Source organism: Chiloscyllium plagiosum, unplaced genomic scaffold (genome assembly GCF_037043375.1).
Source record: "Chiloscyllium plagiosum isolate Xiang-an unplaced genomic scaffold, Cpla_swu_hap1 HiC_scaffold_21, whole genome shotgun sequence".
Taxonomy (NCBI): domain Eukaryota; kingdom Metazoa; phylum Chordata; class Chondrichthyes; order Orectolobiformes; family Hemiscylliidae; genus Chiloscyllium; species Chiloscyllium plagiosum.
Window position 1 is genome coordinate 11,159,311 of NW_028270159.1, and position 24,494 is coordinate 11,183,804.

The window sequence follows — 24,494 nt, forward strand, 5'->3', positions numbered from 1 at the left end:
AACAGCATTTAATCAATCCACATTGACTAAACAATATTTGCCCATTTCCTCACTAGTTCCTTTAAAAGTGATAGTCATCTTAGTGGCATAGCTTTCTATTGTCTCCTGATTCATTTCTTGACATGCTAATCATTTTTGTAATGTCTTTTTGGAATAGCTTATCTTTTTCAACCTAACAACTTCACATATCTTTAATATGACACCAATGTAGCCATTTGTGTGTCTGTCTTCTCAAGATTAACTATCACCCCAACTAATGATTCACCAAAAATCCAAAGTCTGTCAATAATCTTTAATTAAATGACCCATGTCTGACGCCACATTTGCAGTTGGTGTGTAAAACAAATTAAAGCCCAAAATAATCATACAGAACAAATATACAAAGGTGTGTTTGAAGTTCTAAAATGAAACCATTTTAAAATGTTCCCATGTCCTCGAGTAAAAGCATTTTACCTCAAAGCATTTTCCCATTTGTTAGTCTAAGTTCATATTAGCCTGAGCTATAGCAATAACCATAAAACCCTAATCCCGTGATCACACTTCTGACCATGAGAAAAGGAAATCTTCCATCTCTGCTAAGTCAGGTTTACATGTAATTCCAGACCCACAGCTATGTGGTTGATTTTGAAATGGCCTAGCAAACCACTCTGTTGTATTGAACAAGGTGGCTTACCTTTAAGGGCAATTCGGAATAGGAAATAAATATTGACCTTGCTAGTGATGCCCACATCTTGGGAATTAATTTAAAAGAGAACAGCAAATACCTTAGTTAAGTCTACGTTGCATGAGGTAACCTCAGCCAGGGTGGTATTCATTTGGCATAAATATCAACTGTGGCTCAGTGCTACAATCAGTTTTAATAGACCTGAGCAAAGAAGAGAAAAAAATGTGCCAGGGTTCCCAATCTTGATCATGACCTCTGTACATGTGGACTGGCGTCAGAAGAAATTCTGATTGTACCATGAAGTGGTGAGTTTTGCAGTTGAACATCTTGATGGAACAAAAGGAATATGCAGATGAGATCTGGCACCTTTCCCAGAATGTCCCAGAATTGGGCTTTGGGAGGTTGAAGTTTTTTTTTAACTTAATTCCAGGGACATCAGCGTTGTTGGTGGAGCAGCAATTATTGCCCATCCCTAGTTGCCCTTGAGAAGGGGGTGGTGAGCTGCCTTCTTGAACTGCTACGTTTCATGTGCTGTAGATACACCCTCAAACTTTTAGGGAGGTCGTTCCAGGATTTTGATCCAATGACACTGAAGGGACATTGATATATTTCCATGTCAGGATGGTGAGTGGCTTGCAGGGGAAACTACAGGGGGTAGTGTTCCCATGTAACTGTTGCCCTTGTACTTCAGTATGTAAGTGGTCATGGGTTTAGAAGGAGCAGTCTAAGGAGCCTTAGTGAATTTCTGCAGTGCATCTTTTAGATAGGACACATGACTACTATTGAACTTCAGTTAAGTAGGGAAAGAAAAGAAACGTAATTGGTTTTCTCAATGTAACATCACTTCCCTCTTTAGATTCAAGAACTCCAAGAGGAAGAGAGCCAATGGGTTGAGTATACTGATGATGAACTAACTGTGAAGATGAAGCTGACTGAGGACATCTTTAACATCTTGGTTCATGACACTGTGGGTGTCCTCAACACCATCTGCGACAGAGGATCAGCAAGACATTCTGTCACCATCTCCAGTATGTAACAGATGAAGGCAACATATTGTTCACACAATTGAATGGATAGACCATCAAGCCAAGGCAAACTTCTGCTAAACCTTCACAACTACCGTATAAAGTGCAGATTTTTAAATAAAATCCAAGAAGTTCCATGTGGAGGTGAAAAGACTGAATTAATTGATAAAATCTTGATATCATCCAACCACTAGTATTAGCTGTGTATGAAAGGGTATCAATCTTACTGCTGAATCAGAGTTTTGAGTTTGTCATCCCATTCTGGGGCTTTCTGCAATCCAAGGCAAACACTCCAGTGAAATTCTGAAGAGTGCTGCACCTTCAGGAGGTACCCTCAGGTGGGTTTAAAAGATTCACTGCATGACATTGAAGACAAACAGGGAAATCTTCTTTACTCTCCTGACCAATGTTGAAACACCAACCAAAATCACTTGTGGGAGTTTAATGTGCATGAATTGGTTGCTGTGATTCCTGGGGTTACAATATTAGCTAATCTTCAAATAGCTTCATTGCCTTGGACATCTGGAGGTGAAAGGTGCTATATAAATAATAACTATATATTTTCTGTTACTTCTTTCCTTAACGTGTCTTCCCTTCAATTTTTTTCAAGTTTTGCCCCTTTTTTTGCGAATATTATTCCTACAAATTGAAAAACTTTAAAGGGATCTGGTGAGTAATGGGGCTGAAGGTATTTATGTAGTGCTGAATTTTCATGGACAGAGGAGGGAAAGTTTAATGTTAAAGTTTTTTCAATATTATGCAGTTAAGGATATAGGTGCACGCTGAGCTGCAAGGTTCATTTTCCAATGTTTCATCACCATATTAGATAACATCTTCAGTGAGCCTCAGGATGAAGCACTGGTGGTATAACCCGCTTTGTATTTATGTGTTTGGGTTTCCTTTGGTTTCCTGTGGTGACATCATTTCCTATGGTGATGCTATTTTCTGTTATTTTTCTCAGGGGGTTGTAAATGGGATCCAAGTCAATGTATTTGTATTCCAGTTCAAATGCCATGCTTCTAGGAATTCGCGTATGAGTCTATGTTTGGCTTGTCTTAGGATGAATGTGTTTTCCCAGTCGAAGTGGTGTCCTTCCTCATCTGTATAAGATACTAGTGACAATGAGTCATGTCTTTTTGTGGCTAGTTGATGTTCATGTATCCTGATGGCAAGTTTTCTACCAGTTTGTCCAATGTAGTGTTTGTTATAGTTCTTGCAAGGTATTTTGTAAATCTTCTCAAAATTCGCTAACATTATGCAGTTAACTTAATTTGTAAACATGGGGAAGGCCTCTTGCAAATCATACTATTGTCTGTCAGCAACAAACCTGAAGTGCTTTCTGAAATTCTAACAGAGCAGAAGAAGATTTAAAGTATATTTAAAAAGTTCTGCAAAGTTTTAATTCATCGTTCCCACCATCCTAGAATATATTGACAATATAGAGGAAGATTTGTATTTCTATTTTAATTGTTGAATTATCTTGTATTGTCCAAACCTTTGCCACCTTATCATGATTCAATGCACTGTGGAATTTGAGCTGAAGATCACTCACGCATTTTGAGAGCAAGGGGTGGTGCAAAGTAATGATTGCGTACTAACAATGTAGCTAAACAGTTAGTCTAGGGACCCAGACTAATACTGGGAAGGCAAATGTCATCATTTATTTGAATTAATAAATCTGGAATAAAATGGTCATCTTATTAATATTGATCTTTAAATTGCAGGTTGAAGCAAAATTCCAACTGGTTCATTCACTCTCCCCCAGGGAAGGAAATCTGCTGTCCCTGCTTGTCTAGCCTCCATGTATCTCCCAACCGACATCTATGTCTTTGACTCTTAATTGCCCTCTGAAGCAGGGGATGATGGCCTAGTGATATTACCCCTATTAATGCAGACTACTAATCCAGAGACTCCGAGAAAATGAGAACTGCAGATGCTGGAGAGTCAGAGTTGAAAAGTGCTGCACTGGAAAAGCACAACAGGCCAGGCAGCATTTGAGGTGCAGGAGAATTGACATTTTGGGCATAAGCCCTTCATCCTGATGCTTTTCCAGCGCTGCACATTTCGACTATTAATCCAGAGACTCAGGTAATGTTCTGGGTGCCTGGGTTTGAATCCTGATAGTGGATTTAGAATTCAGTAAATGGGGCATCACGGTGGCTCAGTGGTTAGCACTGCTGCCTCACAGTGCCAGGGACCCGGGTTCAATTCCCATCTCAGGCAACTGTCTGTGTGGAGCTTGCACATTCGCCCCGTGTCTGCGTGGGTTTCTTCTGGGTGCTCTGGTTTCCTTCCACAATCCAAAGACGTGCAGGTCAGGTGAATTGACCATGCTAAATTGCCCAGAGTGATAGGTGTATTAGTCAGGGGTACTCTTCGGAGGGTTAGTGTGGACATGTTGGGCTGAAGGGTGTGTTTCCATGCAGTAGGGAATCTAACCTAGGAATCTGGAATTAAAAATTTAATGATGATCATGAAACCATTGTCGACTGTTGGGGAAAACCCATCTGGTTCACTAATTCCTTTGTGACTCTTAACTGCCCTCTGGGAAATTACGGCTGGGCAACAAATGTGGCCTAGTTTGTGACGCCCACATCCTGTGCATGAATTTTTAGAAAACAACAAACTGTTTAGTTGCAGGTTGTTGACCATCAGACTGTTAATCAAGGGTAATTAGGGACAGACAAATCAACACGCATACCCACTTTCAAAGACCAAATATAAAAGAAAGTTTTCATTTTTTTAAAAAAAGGCTTTACATATGGCGAGGGAGTAAATGTTTGAGGCAGTGTCACCTCAAGATATATCCTGCATTATATAACTGGTAAGAGCAGTAATGCTTGAGCAATCGAGTTCTCCTTTCTCCCTTTCCTCATGCTGAGTGGCAGAAAAAACATTCGCTTACATGTGGTTTCCATGCCTAGTTTCTCATGGAACAGACTGCTAGCCTGTCACCACATGCTATCGCATCACTGGCGCCACTCTGCATCAGGCATGGCTGAGCAAGGGACTCTTCCACTCTGACCATCTGGCACTAGCACATGGGAAAAATTTACAGGCCGATAATCAACCTGTTTGGCTACTTCAGGTACATGCATTCTGTGGCCGTCAAGTCCTGGTTTGCAATTCCATGTGTTAATAATAAACCTTTGAATGTTTCAAAGCAGAAGTATTTTATCAGCTTAAAGGACCAATGTGACCCTGCTTAGGAACACGAGTATTTGCACATTATGAACTGAGTTATGGATAAATTGCCTTTCCTTTTTGTTGCCACAAGCTGAGTGCTGATAAAGTGAGGCACTTGTTTAAACATGTTAAATCAGGCAGATATTTAGTGAATGTCACCTGCACAACAAAATTAAAATTTGTGCAACTGGTGAAAATGATGTATTCCTACTTCATTTTGCATTCCTGTGTGTTATTTTTGCACAGGAATTGACTCACTAAATGATTGTTAACCACAGAGAAGAAAATTAGTATCCAATTCTGAAAGCTCAATCGGAACTGAATAAGTACTATGTATAAACAGCCATCATCTCCCAGCCTAACTGCCTGTTCTGTGGTTCTACGGAGTCCGTGGATCATGTATATATGGAGTGTGGACGTTTGCACTCCCTTTTTAATTTTCGAGAGAACTTTCTCCTCTGCTTTTGGCTGCAATTCAGTCACACGTTCCTGATCTTTGGGCACCCAGTGTGGAGGGGGGACGGTAGGTCAGACGATCTCCTCGTGGGTCTGCTCCTGGGCTTGGCCAAACTGGCCATAAACATGTCCAGGCAGGGGACCGTGGAGGGGGATGTTAAGACAGATTGCCTGCCCCTCTTCCGTGGCTACGTCCGAGCCCAGGTGTCTCTGGAGAAGGAGCACACAGTATCTACCAACTCCCTCGAGCTGTTCCAGGAGAGGTGGGCACCGCAGGGAGTGGAGTGTTTTATTTCCCCCTCCAACTCTATTCTAATTTAATCCCTGCCCTCCCCTTCACTTTTTTAATCATGTGGCATTGCTCTTTGATGAGAAGGGCATTGCTTGTCACTGGCCACTCGGGTGTTTCCTTTCTTCCTGGCGGTGGAATACAAAATAAAAACAGCCATTATTGCAGGAACATGACAAAAACAGCACTAATAGAGACCCTGACAGACTCTGGAGTGACACAGTGCAGCTGTTTTCTATTTGACTCATCATCAACTCTAAACCCTGTTTTTCTCATGTTTAACTGCTTGTTACATGTTTCATGCTGTAAGTCAGACATTGTGTGTATTGTGCAAAATAGTCAAATCCCTTACATGGATACTTTGAAGTAATTTTATATTTTGAAATAATATTTGAAGTTTTTAATATTGAGCATTTTTAATCAATATTCTCGGTTCAACAGTTCAGACTTCATTTTTGTTTCTCCCCCGATGCATCAGCTGAACTGTGACAGATGTGGTTACCTTGGAGATGTCCTGTAAATGTACAAATCCTGAATGGAAATTTCAAATCTGGCGTCTTCCTGTAAGACATAAGACATAGGAGTGGAAGCAAGGCCATTCAGCCCACCCTTTCTAAGCCATGCATTATCTTGTAAGTTTCCATTAGATCTCCCTTCAACCTTCTAAACTCTAATGAGTACAATTCCAGGATCCTCAGCCGATTGTCATATATTTGGCCTACCATTCTAGGGATCATCCGTGTGAATCTCCACTGGACACGCTCCAGTGCCAGTATGTCCTTCCTGAGGTGTGGGCCCAGAGTTGGACATAGTACTCCAAATGGGGCCTAACTAGAGCTTTATAAAGTCTCAGGAGCACATCGCTGCTTTTAAATACCAACCCTCTTGAGATAAATGACAACATTACGTTTCATTTTTTAATCACGGACTCAACCTGCAAATCAACCTTTAGAGAATCCTGGACTAGCACTCCCTTTGTACTTTGGCTTTATGAATTTTCTCACCGTTTAAAAAAATATAGTCCATGCCTGTATTCTTGTTCCACAGTGCAAGACCTCGCACTTGCTCACATTGAATTTCATCAGCCATTTCCTGGACCACTCTCCTAAACTGTCTAAATCTTTCTGCAGCCTCCCACCACCTCAGTACTACCTGCCTGTCTGCCTAACTTCGTATCATTGGTGAACTTTGCCAGAATGCCCCCTGCCCCTTCATCCAGATCATTACTATATAAAATGAACAGCTGCAGCCCCAACACTGAACATTACTCGACCCCACTTGTCACCAGCTGCCATTCCGAAAAAGAACCTTTTGTCCCAACTCTCTGCCTTCTGTCAGGTAGCCAATCCTCAAGCCATGCCAGTAGCTCACCTGGTACACCATGGGCCCTCACCATACTCAGCAGCCTCCCGTGAAAGTCTAGATAGATGACATCAATTGGGTTTCCCTGTTCTAGCCTACTTGTTACCTCTTCAAAGAATTGTAACAGGTTTGTCAGGCATGATCTCCCCATACTAAATCCATGCTGACTTGTTCTAATCCAACCCTGCACTTCCAAGAATTTAGAAATTTCATCCTTAACGATGGATTCTAGAATTTTACCTACAACCGAGGTTAGGCTAATCGGCCTATAATTTTCCATCTTTGGTCTTGATCCTTTCTTGGACAAGGGGGTTACAACAGCAATTTTTCAATCATCTGGAACTTTCCCTGACTCCGGTGATTTTTGAAAGATCACAGTCAGCGCTTTCACTATTTCCTCAGCCACTTCTCTCAGAACTCTAGGACGTAGCCTATCGGGGCCAGGAGATTTATCGATTTTTAGAACTTTTAGCTTTCCTAGCATTTTCACTTTTGTGATGGCTACCATACTCAACTCAATACTGTACAGTATTGATACAACTGCCAGATCTAAATGAATGATTCTCTAATGAGTATGTATGTCAGATATTACCTGAAGGGCATCCAGCACATTTTCTGACACAAATACATTTTATCTACTCTCACACTTTTCCAAGGGTGCTAACATCTGCTCGTCCCAGAAATACACTTTAGTATCCTTTTTGCAGTGGCCACACTGCATGCGCAGAGAACAGAAGGCTGTTTGATCTTGGCATCAGAAGGGGAAATGTGTGCAAACACCATTTACGGTATACAACCTTCTCACAGATGCAGAAGCTTGTCAGGTTTTAGAGAAGGACCCAGGCTATGCATGTCCTTCTTTCACCCCACCTGCAAAACACCAAGTTAGCATTATGCAAGGTACACTAGGCAATGGGCAAAGAAAATGACATGTTGGTTTTTACTGCAAGGGGATGAGAGTACAACAAGGAGGAAGCCTTGCTCCAATTCTTCAGGGCTCCAGTGAGATCACACTTACTGTTTACAACTTTGATCTCCATTTGCAATGAAGCATATACTTGCTTTCTCTTTATTCTTTCATGGACTGCGGGCAATTATTAGAGTCAAACATTGCTGTTGGTCATATGTAGACAAGACCAGGTAAGGATGGTTGATTTCCTTCCCTTATGGAGCATGAGTGAACCAGATGGTTTTTCAACAGCAATGGATTGTGGTTACACAGTAACCATTAGACTGGCTTTAGTTTTAATTCCAAGTTTTTATTAAATTCACATTCTCACATTCCCCCAGCTGTCATAGTGGGATATAAACCACTGTCCCCAGAACATTAGCCTGGGATTCTAGATTACTGTGACATTACCACTACGCTTGTTTCCCTGCAGTGAAATTTTACTAGATTTATTCCTGGAATGTGAAGGTTGCCTCTGACGACGGTTGTCTAGGCTGAGGAAATTCAACCTAAATTCTGTGAAATTTGAATGAATGGAAGTTGATGTCAATGAAACTGACAAGATTCTGAAGTGGTATGATAGGGTAGGTGCTGAGAACTTGTAGCCCTGGCTGGGGAATTTAGAACATGGGAGTAAAGTTTCGACATCAGCAGCTGATCATTTAGTACTCAGGTGAGGAAGAGTTAACTTGCTCAAAGGTTTGTAAATGTTTCGAATTCTCTACCCCAGAGGGCTATGGATTATTTAAACTGAATCAATTTAACAATGACATGTACAGACGTTTTGGCCACTCAGGCCATCAATGGATGTAGAAAGTGGACAGGAAAGTGAAGTTGAGAAAGAAAATCAGCCACAAGTATCTTGAATGGGTTTCAGACTCAAGGGGTCAAATGATCTACTCCTGTTCCTAATTTTGAGGTTCTAAAGCTCAGGATGCTGACTCTATTTCTTGTATCATCACTTCTGCTCTGACAAAGATCAGCTAATTAAAGTACACTCATATGGATTTCTGTCATTATGGATCCCACTATCCATATAAATTGAGGAAATCAATTTTTGGCAATGTCTTTTCAGAGTAGGACCATTTTAAAAATACATATCAGATTTGCCTGCAAATTAAATTTACCGTGCAACTTGTAACATTTTGTAAAACAGAAAGAAAGGTATGATTAGAACTGCAACATGTGTAATTGTTATTTTAGCTGTATATAATTATAACTATTAAAGATAATTGATAGTATTTACAACTAGAAATGCTGTTTTAAAGCAACTTTTAAACATTGTAATCATATAGATGTAGAATAGTAAGAGTATAGCACTAACAAGGCAATGGTGTTAGCTGATGCTATGAGAATGAATGTGTTTATTCTACTATTGGCCATTGCTGCCTTTGTATAGATTAACCTTCCCAATCATGGCTCTGCCCTGTGCTAACAGCTTTGGGTTTTGTCTAGCATCTTCAACTTTAAAAAACACTGACTTTCAAGTTAACTCAGTTTCATACACAATGACATTGACTATCGAGAGGCTTAATAGACTTAATGAGCAAGAGCTCATTGCAGCAGAAGAGTATTTAGAAATACAAAGAAAAATTTAAAAACATAATGGAGAAACAGCAGAATTGTAGAAAGAGAGTGATATTAATGTTCCATGATGGAATGAATCATCATGGTTGCTTTTCCAAATTATTCAAATCTCCATTTGGTCACTAAAGTGTCCACTTGAGAGATTTTGACTGTAAGCCTAAGTTTTTCCAAGCGCAAAATTTTCAAGTGTCCATGCAACATTGTTTCAAGAAATATTTAGAGTAATGATGTAATCCTAACAGGAATTGACACCAGGACTTGCCGTACTACTGGGATATTAATTTAATTGTACATCTATTATTTTGGGATCGGCACCTTTTGTGGCACACGAGTTGGTTCGGGATCACAGTCATTCATAAAGCAAGTATTAGTTTGAGATCATGAGCATTCATGCAACATGTATTGGTTTGGGACCAGAATCTGTCAGACTACAAGTACCACTTTGACGCCAAGACTTGAAGCCAGCAGTCCTAATGGTCAAGCATGCAGAGTTCCACATGGTTCCTGCTTATTCCTTCGATGCTCCTCATGGTTAAATTGACACTTGACTGTCTGAGGAGTGAGTTCAACCGGATTGTCACGTTCCCAGGATATTCATTAGTACCTTTTTTAAATCCAGTTGTAGCTGTCCTGTAGGCAATGTGAAATTGAAATAGTCTGATACCTTGTGGAAGTGATATCATATAGTTTGCCAAAGTACAAGACAGTTTCAACTCAGTGACATTAATCCCTATTTAAATTGGGCTGTAGTTGTTTCATAATTAACTATTCTTAAGATTTTGTTTTTCCTAGAATCCACAAAATGGCCTGTCCACTGCACAAAATCAATAATGAAAAGGTGATGAGCACATTAGTGACCAGCCATTGGAGAATACTGGGTGAGAGCCAAGATAAGCTATTACTCACCCTTTCTCCACTGAGCTTAACCTTTCCTTCATGCTAATTGTAGTTGGAGAAACCAGAAATCTGAAAAGGAATTCCTGGAAAAAAAATGTTTATTCAAGATTGGGCTCAAGAGTGGATTTTCTAAAGCTTTGCTATTGTAGCTTTCAATATGACAAAAAAAGCTTTCACTTGCTGTTGTCCAAGGCAGAGTAGATATTCATTTAGGATATAGTTGAGATAAATACATGCTTTACAATGTTTTTCCATCTTTAACAGTGATTGTTCGTCCTTTGGTACATTGAGCATAATCTTTTTATGTGATTCAACAGATATGATTTGAAGTAAATTCTGTAAGATACTTTTGTATTTTATTTAACTTTGCTTTGTTCTTGGTGTTAAAGATTTCTTTTTCATTACATTTTTTATTAAAATATCTCAATGTATAATAATGAAGCAGCTAATTTATTCTGAAATTATTTCAATTAGTTGCTCAATTGCCAAATAATAACTACATAACTGTTGTGAATATTGATACCCAGGAAAGCTATTTTATTTAATATATTTTCTTTGTAAAGATCTTATCAAAATTTTAAAATGATTGTATTTTCATATGAAATAAAGTTTTTTGCAGTGTTTTATTAAATGGTTGAAAGTAACTTTGCACTTATTTGCTTGGTTTGGGATTAAACATTGTGACTTTGATAAAAATAATCTTTCACAATTTATGGTGAGTCTATTAACAAAGGAATGTTGCTATTTGCTTGTGAATTACCTCAAACTCAAGTTGAAATTCTTGAATTAGTTGAATAAGGGGTACAAAGTGAATATTTACTGCACTTTTCTGAAATTCTCTGCACTGCCATTGTATTTTGTTAAACAAGATATGTATCCCTCCTCATAACTTTGTATTTCTTTGATATTTCATTTGTCAGTGCTACTGCCCAAATAGCCTAAAAAAAATGTTTTGGCATTTGGTGAAGTTGTGAATTTTCAGTCTGGTAATGTCATTCAGTTGTGAAACAATCTGAAGATTAATTTAAATACATATAAGAATGTCAAAGAGATGGTGATAATAGAAAGTCAACATGTAGAATTGCCAATGAAATGTAAACTGTCGCTGCTCTTAATTTGGTACAAACTGAATGTCAATTGAAATGATAAGGATAAGGATAAGTAGAAATAATGGCAGCATGCACAAACTGTATGTAGTGTAAGTTCAAAATTTTTCTGATCATTTAATTCTGACACATGCAGTGAAGGCAGCACCCTGATGTGTTTTATTTGTTCATGGAATGGGAGTATCGCCAGTATTTTTCATCATCCCTTATTTCCCTTGAAAACTTGACTGCTAAGAACACAGATATGAATACTAGGTGAGGACAAGATGAGGTTGAGTTGCAAGGCCCACTGTGGCATCACAAATTGTACTGGCTTGCACTGTCCTCTGACAAGACAGAGACTTTGGGAGGAGTACAAAAGTTGGAATTTTGTTTTTGAAGGGTTACAATTTCTGCTTAAATATTGATGCTCCCATTTATATCTCCCAAAAGGAGATTATTTGGTCCATCAAATTTGTAATGGCTCCTTTTGTTGAATTATTTCCCTGCATCCAAATATATTTGGAATCATTTTCTTTTCAAGAATTTCGCAATTACCTTTACCATTCACTGGTTTCATCACCCCTTCAAGATCATTCCAAATCGGAAATAACTTGCTTATTTTCTTAAAAATTAAACCATCTCACCCCCACCCGAACCCCCTTTTTCAAAGTGGCTGCACTATTTCCAATATCGCCATGCTCTCTAAATGTTACCATGTACTTTTAATTATGACCAAGCCGCTTTAGATTTCAATATATCTTTTTATATATTAAAATGTCCCTTTACATGTAGCTAAGCCCTTTAAATGTGTTATGTTCCTCTAATCGCAATCTTGCCCTCTATAATGTGTATTTACCCCTTTAGATATGACTATGTCTCTGAACGGGATATTTCTGCTTATAAATAGGGCAGCGTCTCTTCGAAATGTAGATTCATTTAGATATAGTTGCGACACTTTACATGTTAAGAAATCCCTTTGAATATGCCCACATCCCTTTGAAATGTAATCTTGTCCATTTAAATCTCTTTAATTGCAGAAGTAGTCCGTTAAAATGTCCATGTCCCTTCAAAATGCAGATTTCCCCCTTTGGATATGATGATGTTTCGTTGTGTGTCGGAATACCTGTTTAAATTGAGCTGTGAGCTTTCCCAATGCAGACAGGGCTCCTCGAAACGTGGCAGTGTCCCCCCTGCAGCTGCAGAGCGAGACGGGAGAGTTTGTTTTTGTGAATGAGCAGTTGTAGCGCGAGGTGGCTGTTGCTTGGTGACGGTGAGGCGCCCCCGGCCCGCCCTGTCCCCGAGCTGACGTCACGCGGGGGCGAAGGCGGTTGGGAGGAGAAGTCGCTCGCGCGAGGAAGCGGCGGCCGTTAGGAAAATGGCGCCGTGCGGCCGGGGCAGATACCAGTCGCTGGTCATCGCCGCCGCTTTCCTGGCGCAGTTGTGCCACGGCCACACCGGCCGGCTGTACAGCAGCCAGGACTCGGTGACCATTCTGGAGGCGGATGGGGTTAAGGGCCTACTTGGGAACTCGTCGGCCGCCTGGGTGGTGGAGTTCTACTCGTCGTGGTGCGGCCACTGTGTCAACTATGCGCCCACCTGGAAGGCACTGGCCCGGGACGTGAAAGGTGAGGCAGGGTGGGGTACGGAGGGGAAGGAGCCTGTCCTGTCATAGTGACATTGTACACTGACTTTCCATCTGCTTTTACTGGTGCTTGTGCTTTTTACCCTCACTTTTTTTTTTAATCTTTGTGCTTTTTACTCTCACTTTTTTTTAATCCTTGTGCTGTTTATCCTTGCTGTTATTTGTGCAATTGCTTAGGCTCGTGTGTAAATAGTAGTGAAGGAGATTATGTACCAGCATGTATATGTTCCCTCAGTCATTGAAGGGACAGGACCTGTTGAGAATGGTTGGTAAAGCATGTGGTGTACTAAGCCTTGTTACCATGAATATAGTTTGTTATTTGTCAAAGTATACTTTTTATTATTTAGAGTCATAGAGATGTACAACATGGAAACAGACCCTTCGGTCCAACCTGTCCATGCTGACCAGATATCCTAAATTAATCTAGTCCCGTTTGCCTCTTGGCCCAATTCCCTTTAAACCCTTTCTATTTATATACCCACCCACTCGCCTTTTAAATGCTGAAATTGTATTAGCCTCCACCACTTCCTCTGGCAGCTCATTCCATACACGCATCACTCTCTGTATGGAAAAGTTTCCCCTTAGGTCCCTTTTATATCTTTCTGCTCTCACCCTAAACTTATGCCCTCTAGTTCTGGACTCCCCCACCCCAGGGAAAAGACCTTGTCTATTTATCCTATCCAAGCCCTTCATGGTTTTATAAATCTCTGTAAGGTCACTCCTTAGCTTCTGATGCTCCAGGGAAAATTATTAGTATTTCATTTGAGCATTGGTGCTTAGATGCTCAATTCAATGCAAGATTGACTAAAAAGGGATCAGTAACTGTGTAAGCTCCAGTTCAAACTATATGACGTTGTATAACTTACCCATGGGTGCTAAAGTGTATGTGAATTGCTATGCAAATAACTAAAGAATTGGAGATGAAGGAAATCAGAAGTTGCTGTACATAATGCACCTGTTCAGGCATCGTGTGGAGAGAAAGCAGATTTAATAGTTCTTCAGTTCTGAAGAAAGCTCACTGGATCTGAAATGCTAACTCTGCTTTACCTCTGCAGATACTGCCTGACCTGAGTTTTTCAAGCAATTTTTGATTTTGTTTATGAATTGTTGTGCTTGTGCATTGAGTACCATCTGGCTAAACAAGTTTGTAAGTGCAAAGTTTTCCAATGTTTGCTGTGTGCTGTCAAGTTAACATAAAAGAATCACGCCACTGCCAAGAATCTTGTTTATCTTAGACTAGTGTTTTATTGCTCAGCCTTATCATTTTTCAATCATATGTTACTGTTTGGTCAGCACATGCAAAGATTTACAGAACAATCAGTTATCCAAACCAAATATTCCCTGCCCGTCTAGTGCAAATTATCAAAGTTGTTCTGTATTCCCCTTCATTACAGGTATTTTGCAGCTAAACTTTACCATGCTTTTGAAAACAATAGTTTAACAAATAGAAAAGGAAGCAGTGGCATTCAAGTTATGATTTAAGTCTACTTCATCCTGCTTGATCTAAAAGATTTGAAAATGTGCTCATGCTCTTTAGGGAAGGAAGCAACTATCCTTACCTGGTCAGGATTACACGGGATCCAGACTCTGAGCAATATGATTGACTCTTAACTATCCGGTGGGCAATAAATGCTGGCCTCGTAACTTCCTCATGCTGTGAATACATTTTTAAAAATCATTAGAATCTTTGGTGCAGAAGGGGCCACTCAGCCCATTAAATCTGCACTGACTGTTCAAAGAGCACCCCACCTTGACCCATCAAACCCCACCCCATCACTGGCTAGCTTGCCTAACCTGCACATCCCAGGACACTATGGGGCAATTTTTAACATGGCAGATCTACCTAACCTGCACATCTTTGGAGTGTGGGAGGAAGTCCATGCAGACAGTCGCCCAAGGCTGGAAACAGACGAGGATCCCTGTTGCTGTGAGGTAGCAGTGCTAACCACTGAGCCACCGTGCAGTGGTGGATGTAATTGTGATCAGTTCCAACCAGAGATTTATAATGACTGCAGTCCCTTCAGTGACACTGAATCAAGCTGTTCTCAAAGGCTATCTGCATTCGCACCTGCCAGCTTTTCCACTCCTCAGCCCTTGGAGGAAACTGTGGACTTGTAATCCAGAAGCCAAGCCTAATGCTATGAGCTTTGGATTCCATCTGACTCTGGCAGCAGATGGAGTTTAATTTGAATTGGAATAAGACTGGTCTCAGTTACGGTGACAATTAATTCATCATTTGCCATAAAAATCCACCTATTTTAAATTCACTCATGGGATGTGGATGTTGTTGGCGGGCCCAGCATTTATTGCTCATTCCTAGTTGCACTTGAGAGCCATGGTGGTGTGCTTCCTCCTTAAACTGCTGGTAGGTCCACAATACTGTTTGGAAGGAATGCCAGGATTTTGGCCTAATGAAACTGATTTGTTTCTAAGTCACGATGGTAAGTGTCTTTGGATGGGAACATGCTGATGGTGATGTCACTGTGTAGCTGCTGCCCTTTTCCTTCAAGGTGGAAATGCTTGTGGATTTGGAAGGGGCTATCTGAGGAGCCTTAGTGAATCTTTTGATAGCAGCTTTAGTGTTGTTGCAGCTGTCCTCATCCAGGCAGATGTGAAGTATTCCATTACTTTGCTGACTTGTGCCTTGTAGATGATGGTAAAAACAATGACTACAGATGCTGGGAACCAGATTCTGGATTAGAGTGGTGCCGGAAAAGCACAGTAGTTCAGGCAGCATCCAAGGAGCAGGAAAATCGACGTTTCGGGCAAAAGCCCTTCATCAGGAATAGAGGCTTGTAGACGATGGCTTTGGGGAGTCAGGAGTTGTGTTACTTGCTGAATGTTCCTGCTGCATTCTCTGACTTGTTTATGTAGCCACTTCATTAATATGGCTAGTCCAGTTGAGTTTCTGGTTAGTGGTAACCCTGAGGATGTTGATGGTTGAGATTTAGTGATAGTAATACTGTTGAATGTCAAAGTGGTGGTTATGATGTTTTGGTGATGGTCTTTACCTGGCATTTGTGGGGCATGAATGTTACTTGTCACTTTTCACCCCAAGCTGGATGCTCTAATATCCTGCAGGGAATGAAATCTAACCGTGTTTGGCTTGCAGGTGACTCCAAGTGTTGATTCTTAACTGCCTTCTGAAGCATTCTAGCAAGCCTCTTATTATAAAGATGGTTAGAGACAGGCATGAAATGTAGGCTTTTGCCAACAATGTTGATATGCCCATGGAAAAATATTTTTAAAGCCCTTCAGTTCAGCCCCATGTCAGTCTTTTTGATAGTTGGAGACAGAACCCTGAGGGGGAGAGAAACAGTTTGGCAAACAAAGGAATGCATGATGATATTCATTGGAAAAAAATATTTCTATCAACCTGTTCAGAGATTAATTGGGACCATAATAAGTAAGGTTATAATCGGCCCCTTATAATGGTATGTCATGGATTGTATAATTCCTAAAGTGCAGATAGAGGCTATTGGGCTCATCAAATGTGTACTGACACACTGAAGAGCATCACTCCCACCCTGTCCCCATAATACTCGATTTCCATGGCTACTCCACCTAGCCTGCAGATCTGTGAACACTACAGGGCAATTTAGCATGGACAGTCCACCTAACCTATACATCTTGGGACAATGAGAGGAAACTGGAGCACCTGGCAGAAACCTACGCATACATGGGGAGAACGTGCAGACAGTCATTTTGATGAAATCGGACCCCAGTCCCTAGTGCTGTGGCGCAATCATTGTGCCTTCCTTCCAACAAAATTTGTTCAAAAGCCTTACTCTTAAGAAAGGAATGCACATATGTGATGTCATTGCGTCATTTGAGTTATTCCTTTTATAGTTCCGTCCAGGTTGGGAGATTGGAAATTTTCTTTTGCGCCATGGCAGGTAGACTTAGTTGTGTAGCTTCATAAGCTAAACAAGAGCAACGGCAGAAGGTCAAGTCTTTTTGGCTTCTGGATTTGATTGTGATTTGCTATATGTCAGTAATAACAAGAATTTTATACAGTTTGCAAAATGTCTTGCATGAGATGTTTTGTAGTCCGTGCAATTGCAAAAGGGTAAGCAAAACCTGACTTCAGGGTGAACTAAGTTGTGGAACGTGTTTCATTGACAATCTCAAACAGAAAGTGAACTTGATTTTGACTGACGCACAAAGTCTGTGTCTTGCAGTTAAACCCTATCCATATGTCATTTGGGAAACTTCCATTTTTGACTTTTGCTGATGTGTCCTTTTTGTCCCTGACTATTGGTGGGTGGTTGTGAGCTTGCAGGACATAAGGGTGCTACTCGGAGAAATTGAAATAAAATGTTCTGTGATTTTGCCTGATGATTAATTTGGAAATTCTCAAGCACAATGGTAGTTATTTGACAATTGGATATTGGCTGGCCAAAAAGTGATATGCAAGCTGTTACTTGGCATCTCTACAGTGTGAAAGCAGGCCATTCAGTCCATCGAGTCCACACTGACCATCTGAAGTGCAGCCCACCTAATGCTGTTTTTATGACAGTTGCTTCCTGAATTCACTCCTAAATGACCTTGCTTAGATCTGCAAATCATTACTTTCTTGCTCTGGATGTTCCACCAGAAGAAATGGCTTCTAAGATGATGAATCCTGTGAAAACAAACATGAGAACATCTCTTAACCATATGAGAAAACAATCTTAGTTTATGTGACTTGTGTAAATAGGACTGCCATCACTTACTGTTACTGTTGTGTGTAGTGTATGATTTATACATGTTGTAGTATCATTTAGTTTTGGGCTTGGATTTTTGAATTTGAGCGATATGTGTTACTGTGCATGGACAGTTTAACAATTCAGCGCCTGTGTTCTGGTGACTTATTTTGAAACAGTGAAATTTTGTGGAGAGTAATTGATTTCTGATAACATTGGGATGATTTTAGAACTGAACAAAGTCTTTTTTTTTTAAAAAAGTGTGCACTTCATTTTCAGTTTAGAAAGTCAGGGTTGTTTGTTTTTTAACTTTTGGTTTAGGAGAAACAACCATAGCTTGGAAAAAATATTTAAAATCAGTTTGGCAACTCTGTCATGTGTGCTGAAGTTAACTATAATGCAGTTGCTCGAGAGAAATTGTCCATTAAATTGTAACAGAATAGCTGTTAATATCAGTAAAAGGAAGTAGAACATTGGATGCTGGAGATCTGAAGCAAAAATGAAATTGCTGGAGAAACTCAACAAGTCTGGCTATCTGTGGAAAGAAAGCAGCGCTAACATTTTGGGTCAAGTGACCCTTCAGAACAGTCCCTTTCTGAAGAAAGATGCACTGGACTTGAAATATTCTCTGAACAGATGCTGTTACCAATTGGACATCCGTTTGATAACTGAGCAAATGTTGTGTGAGCACGTGAGAAGGTTACTGGCATTTGAATGTTCAAAAACCCTGCCAATGTCAAATAAAAACAAAAAAATTGAACATGCCTAAAAGTGTCCCATGGAGATGCATTTCTGATGTTCTGCCTAAAACATTGCTTGTACCCATTATCTTTTTGGGGACTAAACCTGTTTTCCTCAAACTGCTTTGAATTCAACATTTTTTAATTCATTTGTGGGGCATATGCACTACTGGCGGACCAGCATTTATTGCCTGTCCCTAGTTGCCTTGGAGAAGGTGGTGGTGAGATGCTTTCTTGAACTGCTGCAGTCCATGTGCTGTAGGTAGACCCACAATGCCTTTCGGGTTGGAATTCCATGTTATTGATCTCGTGACAGTGAAGGAATGGCAATATATTTGACTGGGAGCTTGCAGGTGGTGCTGTTCCCATGTATCTACTGCTCTTGTACTTGGAGGTGAAAGTGGGTTTAGAAAGTGCTAGCTCAAGATCCTTGGTGGATTTCAATGCATATAAAAGATGGTGCACACTGCTGCTAACAAGGGTCAGTGGTGGAGGGAATGGATGCTTGTGCATGTCATGCCAATTAAGTGGGCTGCCTTGTCCTGAATGGTGTCCAGTATTCCTAGCCTTTGACCTACTGTTGTAGCCACTGCATTTGTATGATGAGTCCAGTTGAGTTTCTGTTCAAAGTTAACCCTCCAGGATGTTGATATTGGGGTAATTAGTGATGAGAAAGCCATTGAATGACAAGTACAGTTATACTTTCTGTATAATTGAAATGATTATTTTGAGTTGGAGTTTAGAGTGAGAGGTGATCTTCTAGAAATATCATGTTTGAGGATTTGACAGGATGGAGTCTGAAAAGATGTTTCCATTTGAGAGAAGTTAAAACTAGGCAACACAATTTTAAAAAGGAAACATCTCCTGTTTGACAGATGAGCATGTTTTTCATGGGTTTATTAGTCTGTGAAATTCTCTGCCCAGAAAATGACAAGCGTTGGGTCATTAAATTTATTCAAGCCTGAGTTGGATACACCTTTTTTGATAGACAAGGAATTTCAGACTAAGGGGACCAGTCAGGCAAGTGGAGTTGACACCACAGCCAGAGTAACCATGTTTTAGAATGGAATAGAGTAGAATCCCTACAGTGTGGAAGCAGGCTCTTTGGCCCAACAAGTCCACACCAACTCTCCGAAGAGTAACCCGCCCAGACCAATTCCCCAACCCAGTTATCTTATATTTACCCCTGAACAATGCACATAACCTACACATCCCTGAAAACTATGGGCAATTTACCATGGCTAATCCACCGAACCTGCACATTTTTCAACTGTGGGAGGAAACCGGAGTATGTGCAGAATGTGCAAACTCTGCACAGACAGTTACCTGAGCTGAAGTTATTAAATGACGCAGCAGACTCTAAAGGACTAAATCGTCTATCCTGCTCCTAAGTTGTGTTCACAGATTTGGTAAAAGTGCATATCTTAAAAATATGAAAAGCAAATATTGAGTAGTGTAAGTTGCTCTCGTTTTTGAGACAAAATTTATCAAGGTGTGTAAGGCGAGATGGGAGTATGGCGGAGAGGTAGAAGATCAGCCATGAACATGTTGAGTGGTGTTGCATTCAATAGGTAAATGTCCCATTCCTATTTCCTGTATCTATTAAATGCTTTCCTATAAGGTTTACTCTCAGATTAATGGCACACCAATGGCCAATCCCATCTCTGGACTAATAGCAGAAGCAGTCATGCTGAGACTTGAAAACACAGTCGTTCCCCTGATCCAATCGAAACAATTGATACTTGGGTGACACATTTGTTGCCGTCAACACACCTCCTTATCAACAGTATACTCACTGGTATCAAGTTTACCATGGAGGAAGAGAAGAACCACCTTCCATTCGTAGATGTCATGGTAGAACAGATGACCATATGGGAAACCCACCCACACGGACCAGACCCTCAATTACAACAGCAACTACCCCAACATTCACAAATGGAGCTGTGTCAAGACACGAGTCAGAAGAACCATGACACACTGCAATCCACCAGAACTGTCCAAAGAAGAGGAACTCTAACACAGTGTTTGTTAACAGCAGTTGGCTCATCAGCTTTATTCACCGATACCTGTCCAACAGACAATGCCAAGAAGACACTGTATCTTCCAATACACTGGCAACCCTACCTTATGTGAAGAACACATCAGAATTAACTCAGGCAGTTACAACCACTAGGTATTATGGTGGTACATCAGCCTACAGCCACACTATGCCAGCTACTTAGCAGAACTAGCTAAGTAGCTTCCATTCTTGCAACATATAGGACCAATTTGATATATAAATCCCTTGCAAGAACTGCAGCAAGCATTAAGTTGGACAAACAGGTCGAAAACTAGCCATCTGATTTCAAGAACACCAACTGGCAACTAAACAACATGATCCACTCTCCTTCATCTCTATACGTACGGACCAAGAAGGCCATCAATTTGACCATTCCAGGACAGGCCAACCAGAGATGCACAAGAAAGTTCTTTGTTTTGGTTGAAAACCAGGATTCCACCATCTGTAAACACACACCCAGTGTACAAACTGTTGCAGAGAAGACCTGACAGTGAAACTTGCCTGAACAGATCGGACCCCATACAAACCAAGTGGGACGGAACAACAACGCTTCACAGAAGACACACTGATGATGTTACCTGTATGGTAATGAAACGTTTGCATGATAACCCAACAGCTCAGCGAGCTAACCAACTACCTCATGCTTTCCTATAAATTGATATGAAAAGTATATACAAAAGTATTGCATATTATTACATTGAGTTAATTATTTGTCTGAATGAGATTCTTAATACCTAGTGGTTGTAACTGCCTGAGTTAATTCTGATATGTTCTTCACATAAGGTAGGGTGGCCAGGTATGAGATTCTTGCTCCCTGTACGGATGAGGAAAAGGGCTCTGGACAGGATGAGCCAGCTGACCACGGCACCATGGTGCAGAAGGCCATTCAAGAGGGGGGAGAAAAAAGACCAGTAGTTGTTATAGGGGATTCTATAATTAGGGGGACAGATAGTATCCTTTGCAAGCCGGATTGGGAGTCTTGCATGGTGTGTTGCCTGCCCGGTGCCAGGGTGCGGGACATCTCTGACTGGCTTGAAAGGATATTGGAGCGGGAGGGGGAGGATCCAGTTGTTGTGGTCCACGTTGGGACTAACAACATAGGCAAAGCTAGGGTGAAGGACCTGTTTGGGGATTATCAAGCACAAGGAAGGAAATTGAAGTACAGGTCCTCAAGGGTCATAATCTCCGGATTACTGACCGAGCCACGTGCCAATTGGCATAGGGATAAGTAAATTAGGGAAGTAAACACCTGGCTAAGGGATTGGTGTGGGAAAGAGGGATTCCACTTCATGGGGCATTGGCATCAGTTTTGCAACCGGGGGAGGTCTGTACTGTTGGGACAGTCTCCACCTGAACCGATCAGGTACCAATGTTCTAGCGAAGAGGATAAATAGGGTGGTCAGTAGGACTTTAAACTTCTGAATTGGGGGGAAGGGAAAGTGAAAGCGGCAGGGAGTATGGAGTTAAATGGAAAGATAAGCGGCAGGATAGCATATGTGCAGGTGGATTTAAACTTGAGGCAGACTGGGAATGCAGCAAAAAGGAAGGATAACTTAGGACATCTTATGACTTCCAATATCTCTAATGATAAGAATGTTAGCATTAAGGCACTTTACGAATGCTACGAGCATTCAGGTAACAAAGCAGATGAACTAATAGCACAGATCATTGTGAATGATTATGATGTGGTAGGCATCACAGATGTAGTTACGGGGGGGTCAGGACTGGCAGTTAAACATCCAAGGATTTTCAACTTATCGAAAAGACAGGGAGGTGGGCAGAGGGGGTGGGGTTGCCTTGTTAGTTAACAACAAAATTAAATCTATGGCACTGAATGACATAGGGTCGGATGATGTGGAATCTGTGTGGGAGGAATTGAGGAACCACAAAGGCAAAAGAACCATAATGGGAGTTATGTAACAGTGGTCAGGACCAGAGGCGTAACATGTACCGGGAAAAAGAGAAGGCATGTGAGAAAGGCAAGGTAACGGTGATCATGGGAGACTTCAATATGCAGGTGGACTGGGTAAATAATGTTGCCAGTGGATCCAAAGAAAGGGAATTCTTGGAATGCTTACAGGATGACTTTTTGGAACAGCTTGTCATGGAGCCCACAAGGGAGCAGGCTATTTTGGACTTAGTACTATTTTGAACCAGACTTTATAAAAGATCTTAAAGTAAGGGAACACTTAGGAAACAGCGATCATAATATGGTAGAGTTCAGTTTGCAGTTTGAAAGAGAGAAGGCAAAATTGGATGTAATGGTGTTACAGTTAAATAAAGGTAATTATGATGGCATGAGAGAGGAACTGACGAAAATAGACTGGAAGCAGAACCTAGCGGGGAAGACAGTAGAGCAAAAATGGCAGGAGTTTGTGGGTGTAATTGAGGACACTGTACAGTGGTTCATCCCCAAGAAAAGAAAGATTATCCGGGGAGGGATTAGACAGCCATGGCTGACAAAGGAAGTCAGGAAATGTATTAAAGAAAAAGAGAGATCCTATAAAGTGGCCAAGAGCACTGGGAAATCAGAAGATTGGGAAGGCTACAAAAACAAATAGAGGATAACAAAGAGAAATAAGGAAGGAGAGGATCAAATATGAAGGTAGACTAGCCAGTAATATTAGAAATGATAGTAAAAGTTTCTTTCAATACATAAGAAACAAACGACAGGCAAAAGTAGACATTGGGCCACTTCAAACTGATGCTGGAAGCCTAGTGATGGGAGATAAGGAAATAGCTGGAGAACTTAATAAGTACTTTGCGTCAGTCTTCACAGTGGAAGACATGAGCAATATCCCAACAATTAAAGGGAGTCGGGGGGCTGAGTTGAGTATGGTTGCCATTACAAAAGAAATAGTGCTAGAAAAGCTAAAAGGTCTTAAAATTGATAAATCTCCTGGCCCCGATGGGCTACATCCTAGAGTTCTGAGGGAGGTGGCTGAGGAAATAACGGAGGCGTTGGTTGAGATCTTTCAAAAGTCACTGGAGTCAGGGAAAGTCCTGGATGATTGGAAGATCGCTGTTGTAACCCCATTGTTCAAGAAAGGATCAAGACAAAAGACGGAAAATTATAGGCCAATTAGCCTAACCTCGGTTGTTGGTAAAATTCTAGAATCCATCGTTAAGGATGAGGTTTCTAAATTCTTGGAAGAGCAGGGTCGGATTAGAACAAGTCAACATGGATTTAGTAGGGGGAAGCCGTGCCTGCCAAACCTGTTGGAATTCTTTGAAGAGGTGACAAGTAGGTTAGACCAGGGAAACCCAGTGGATGTGGTCTATCTAGACTTCCAAAAGGCCTTTGATAAGGTGCCACGCGGGAGGCTGCTGAGCAAGGTGAGGTCCCATGGTGTTCGAGGTGAGCTACTGGTATGGATTGAGGATTGGCTGTCTGACAGGCAGAGAGTTGGGATAAAAGCTTCTTTTTCAGAATGGCAGCCGGTGACGAGCGGTGTCCCACGGGGTTCAATGTTGGGGCCGCAGCTGTCACGTTATATATTAATGATCTGGATGAAGAGACTGGGGGCATTCTAACAAAGTTTGCCGATGATACAAAGTTAGATGGACAGGCAGGTAGTACTGAGGAAGTAGGGAGGCTGCCGAAGGATCTAGACAGTTTGGGAGAGTGGTCCAGGAAATGGCTGAGTTCAATGTGAGCAAATGTGAGGTCTGGCACTTTGGAAAAAAGAATACAAGCATGGACTACTTTCTAAACGGTGAGAAAATTCGTAAAGCCAAAGTATAAAGGGATCTGGGAGTGCTAGTTGAGGATTCTCTAAAGGTAAACATGCAGGTTGAATCCGTGATTAAGAAAGTGAATGCAATGTTGTCATTTATCTCAAGAGGGTTGAAATATAAAAGCAGC

The 24,494-nt window shown here is 41.0% G+C and overlaps 2 protein-coding genes across 3 annotated transcripts in view; both read left to right on the top strand.

Moving 5' to 3' along the window:
- The window catches only part of LOC122564952 (uncharacterized), a 163,203-nt gene extending 151,859 nt beyond the window's left edge, over positions 1 to 11,344 (top strand). For both annotated transcript variants that reach the window (XM_043720494.2, XM_087998258.1), the window contains one exon: positions 1,521 to 11,344. In XM_043720494.2, the coding sequence (XP_043576429.2) occupies positions 1,521 to 1,700 (180 nt within the window). In that variant the 3' untranslated portion in view covers positions 1,701 to 11,344. The remainder of the gene's footprint in view (positions 1 to 1,520) is intronic.
- Positions 11,345 to 12,848: 1,504 nt separating this feature from the next.
- The window catches only part of qsox2 (quiescin Q6 sulfhydryl oxidase 2), an 80,706-nt gene continuing 69,060 nt past the window's right edge, over positions 12,849 to 24,494 (top strand). The window contains exon 1 of the mRNA XM_043720489.2: positions 12,849 to 13,128. Within this exon, the coding sequence (XP_043576424.1) occupies positions 12,879 to 13,128 (250 nt within the window). The 5' untranslated portion in view covers positions 12,849 to 12,878. The remainder of the gene's footprint in view (positions 13,129 to 24,494) is intronic.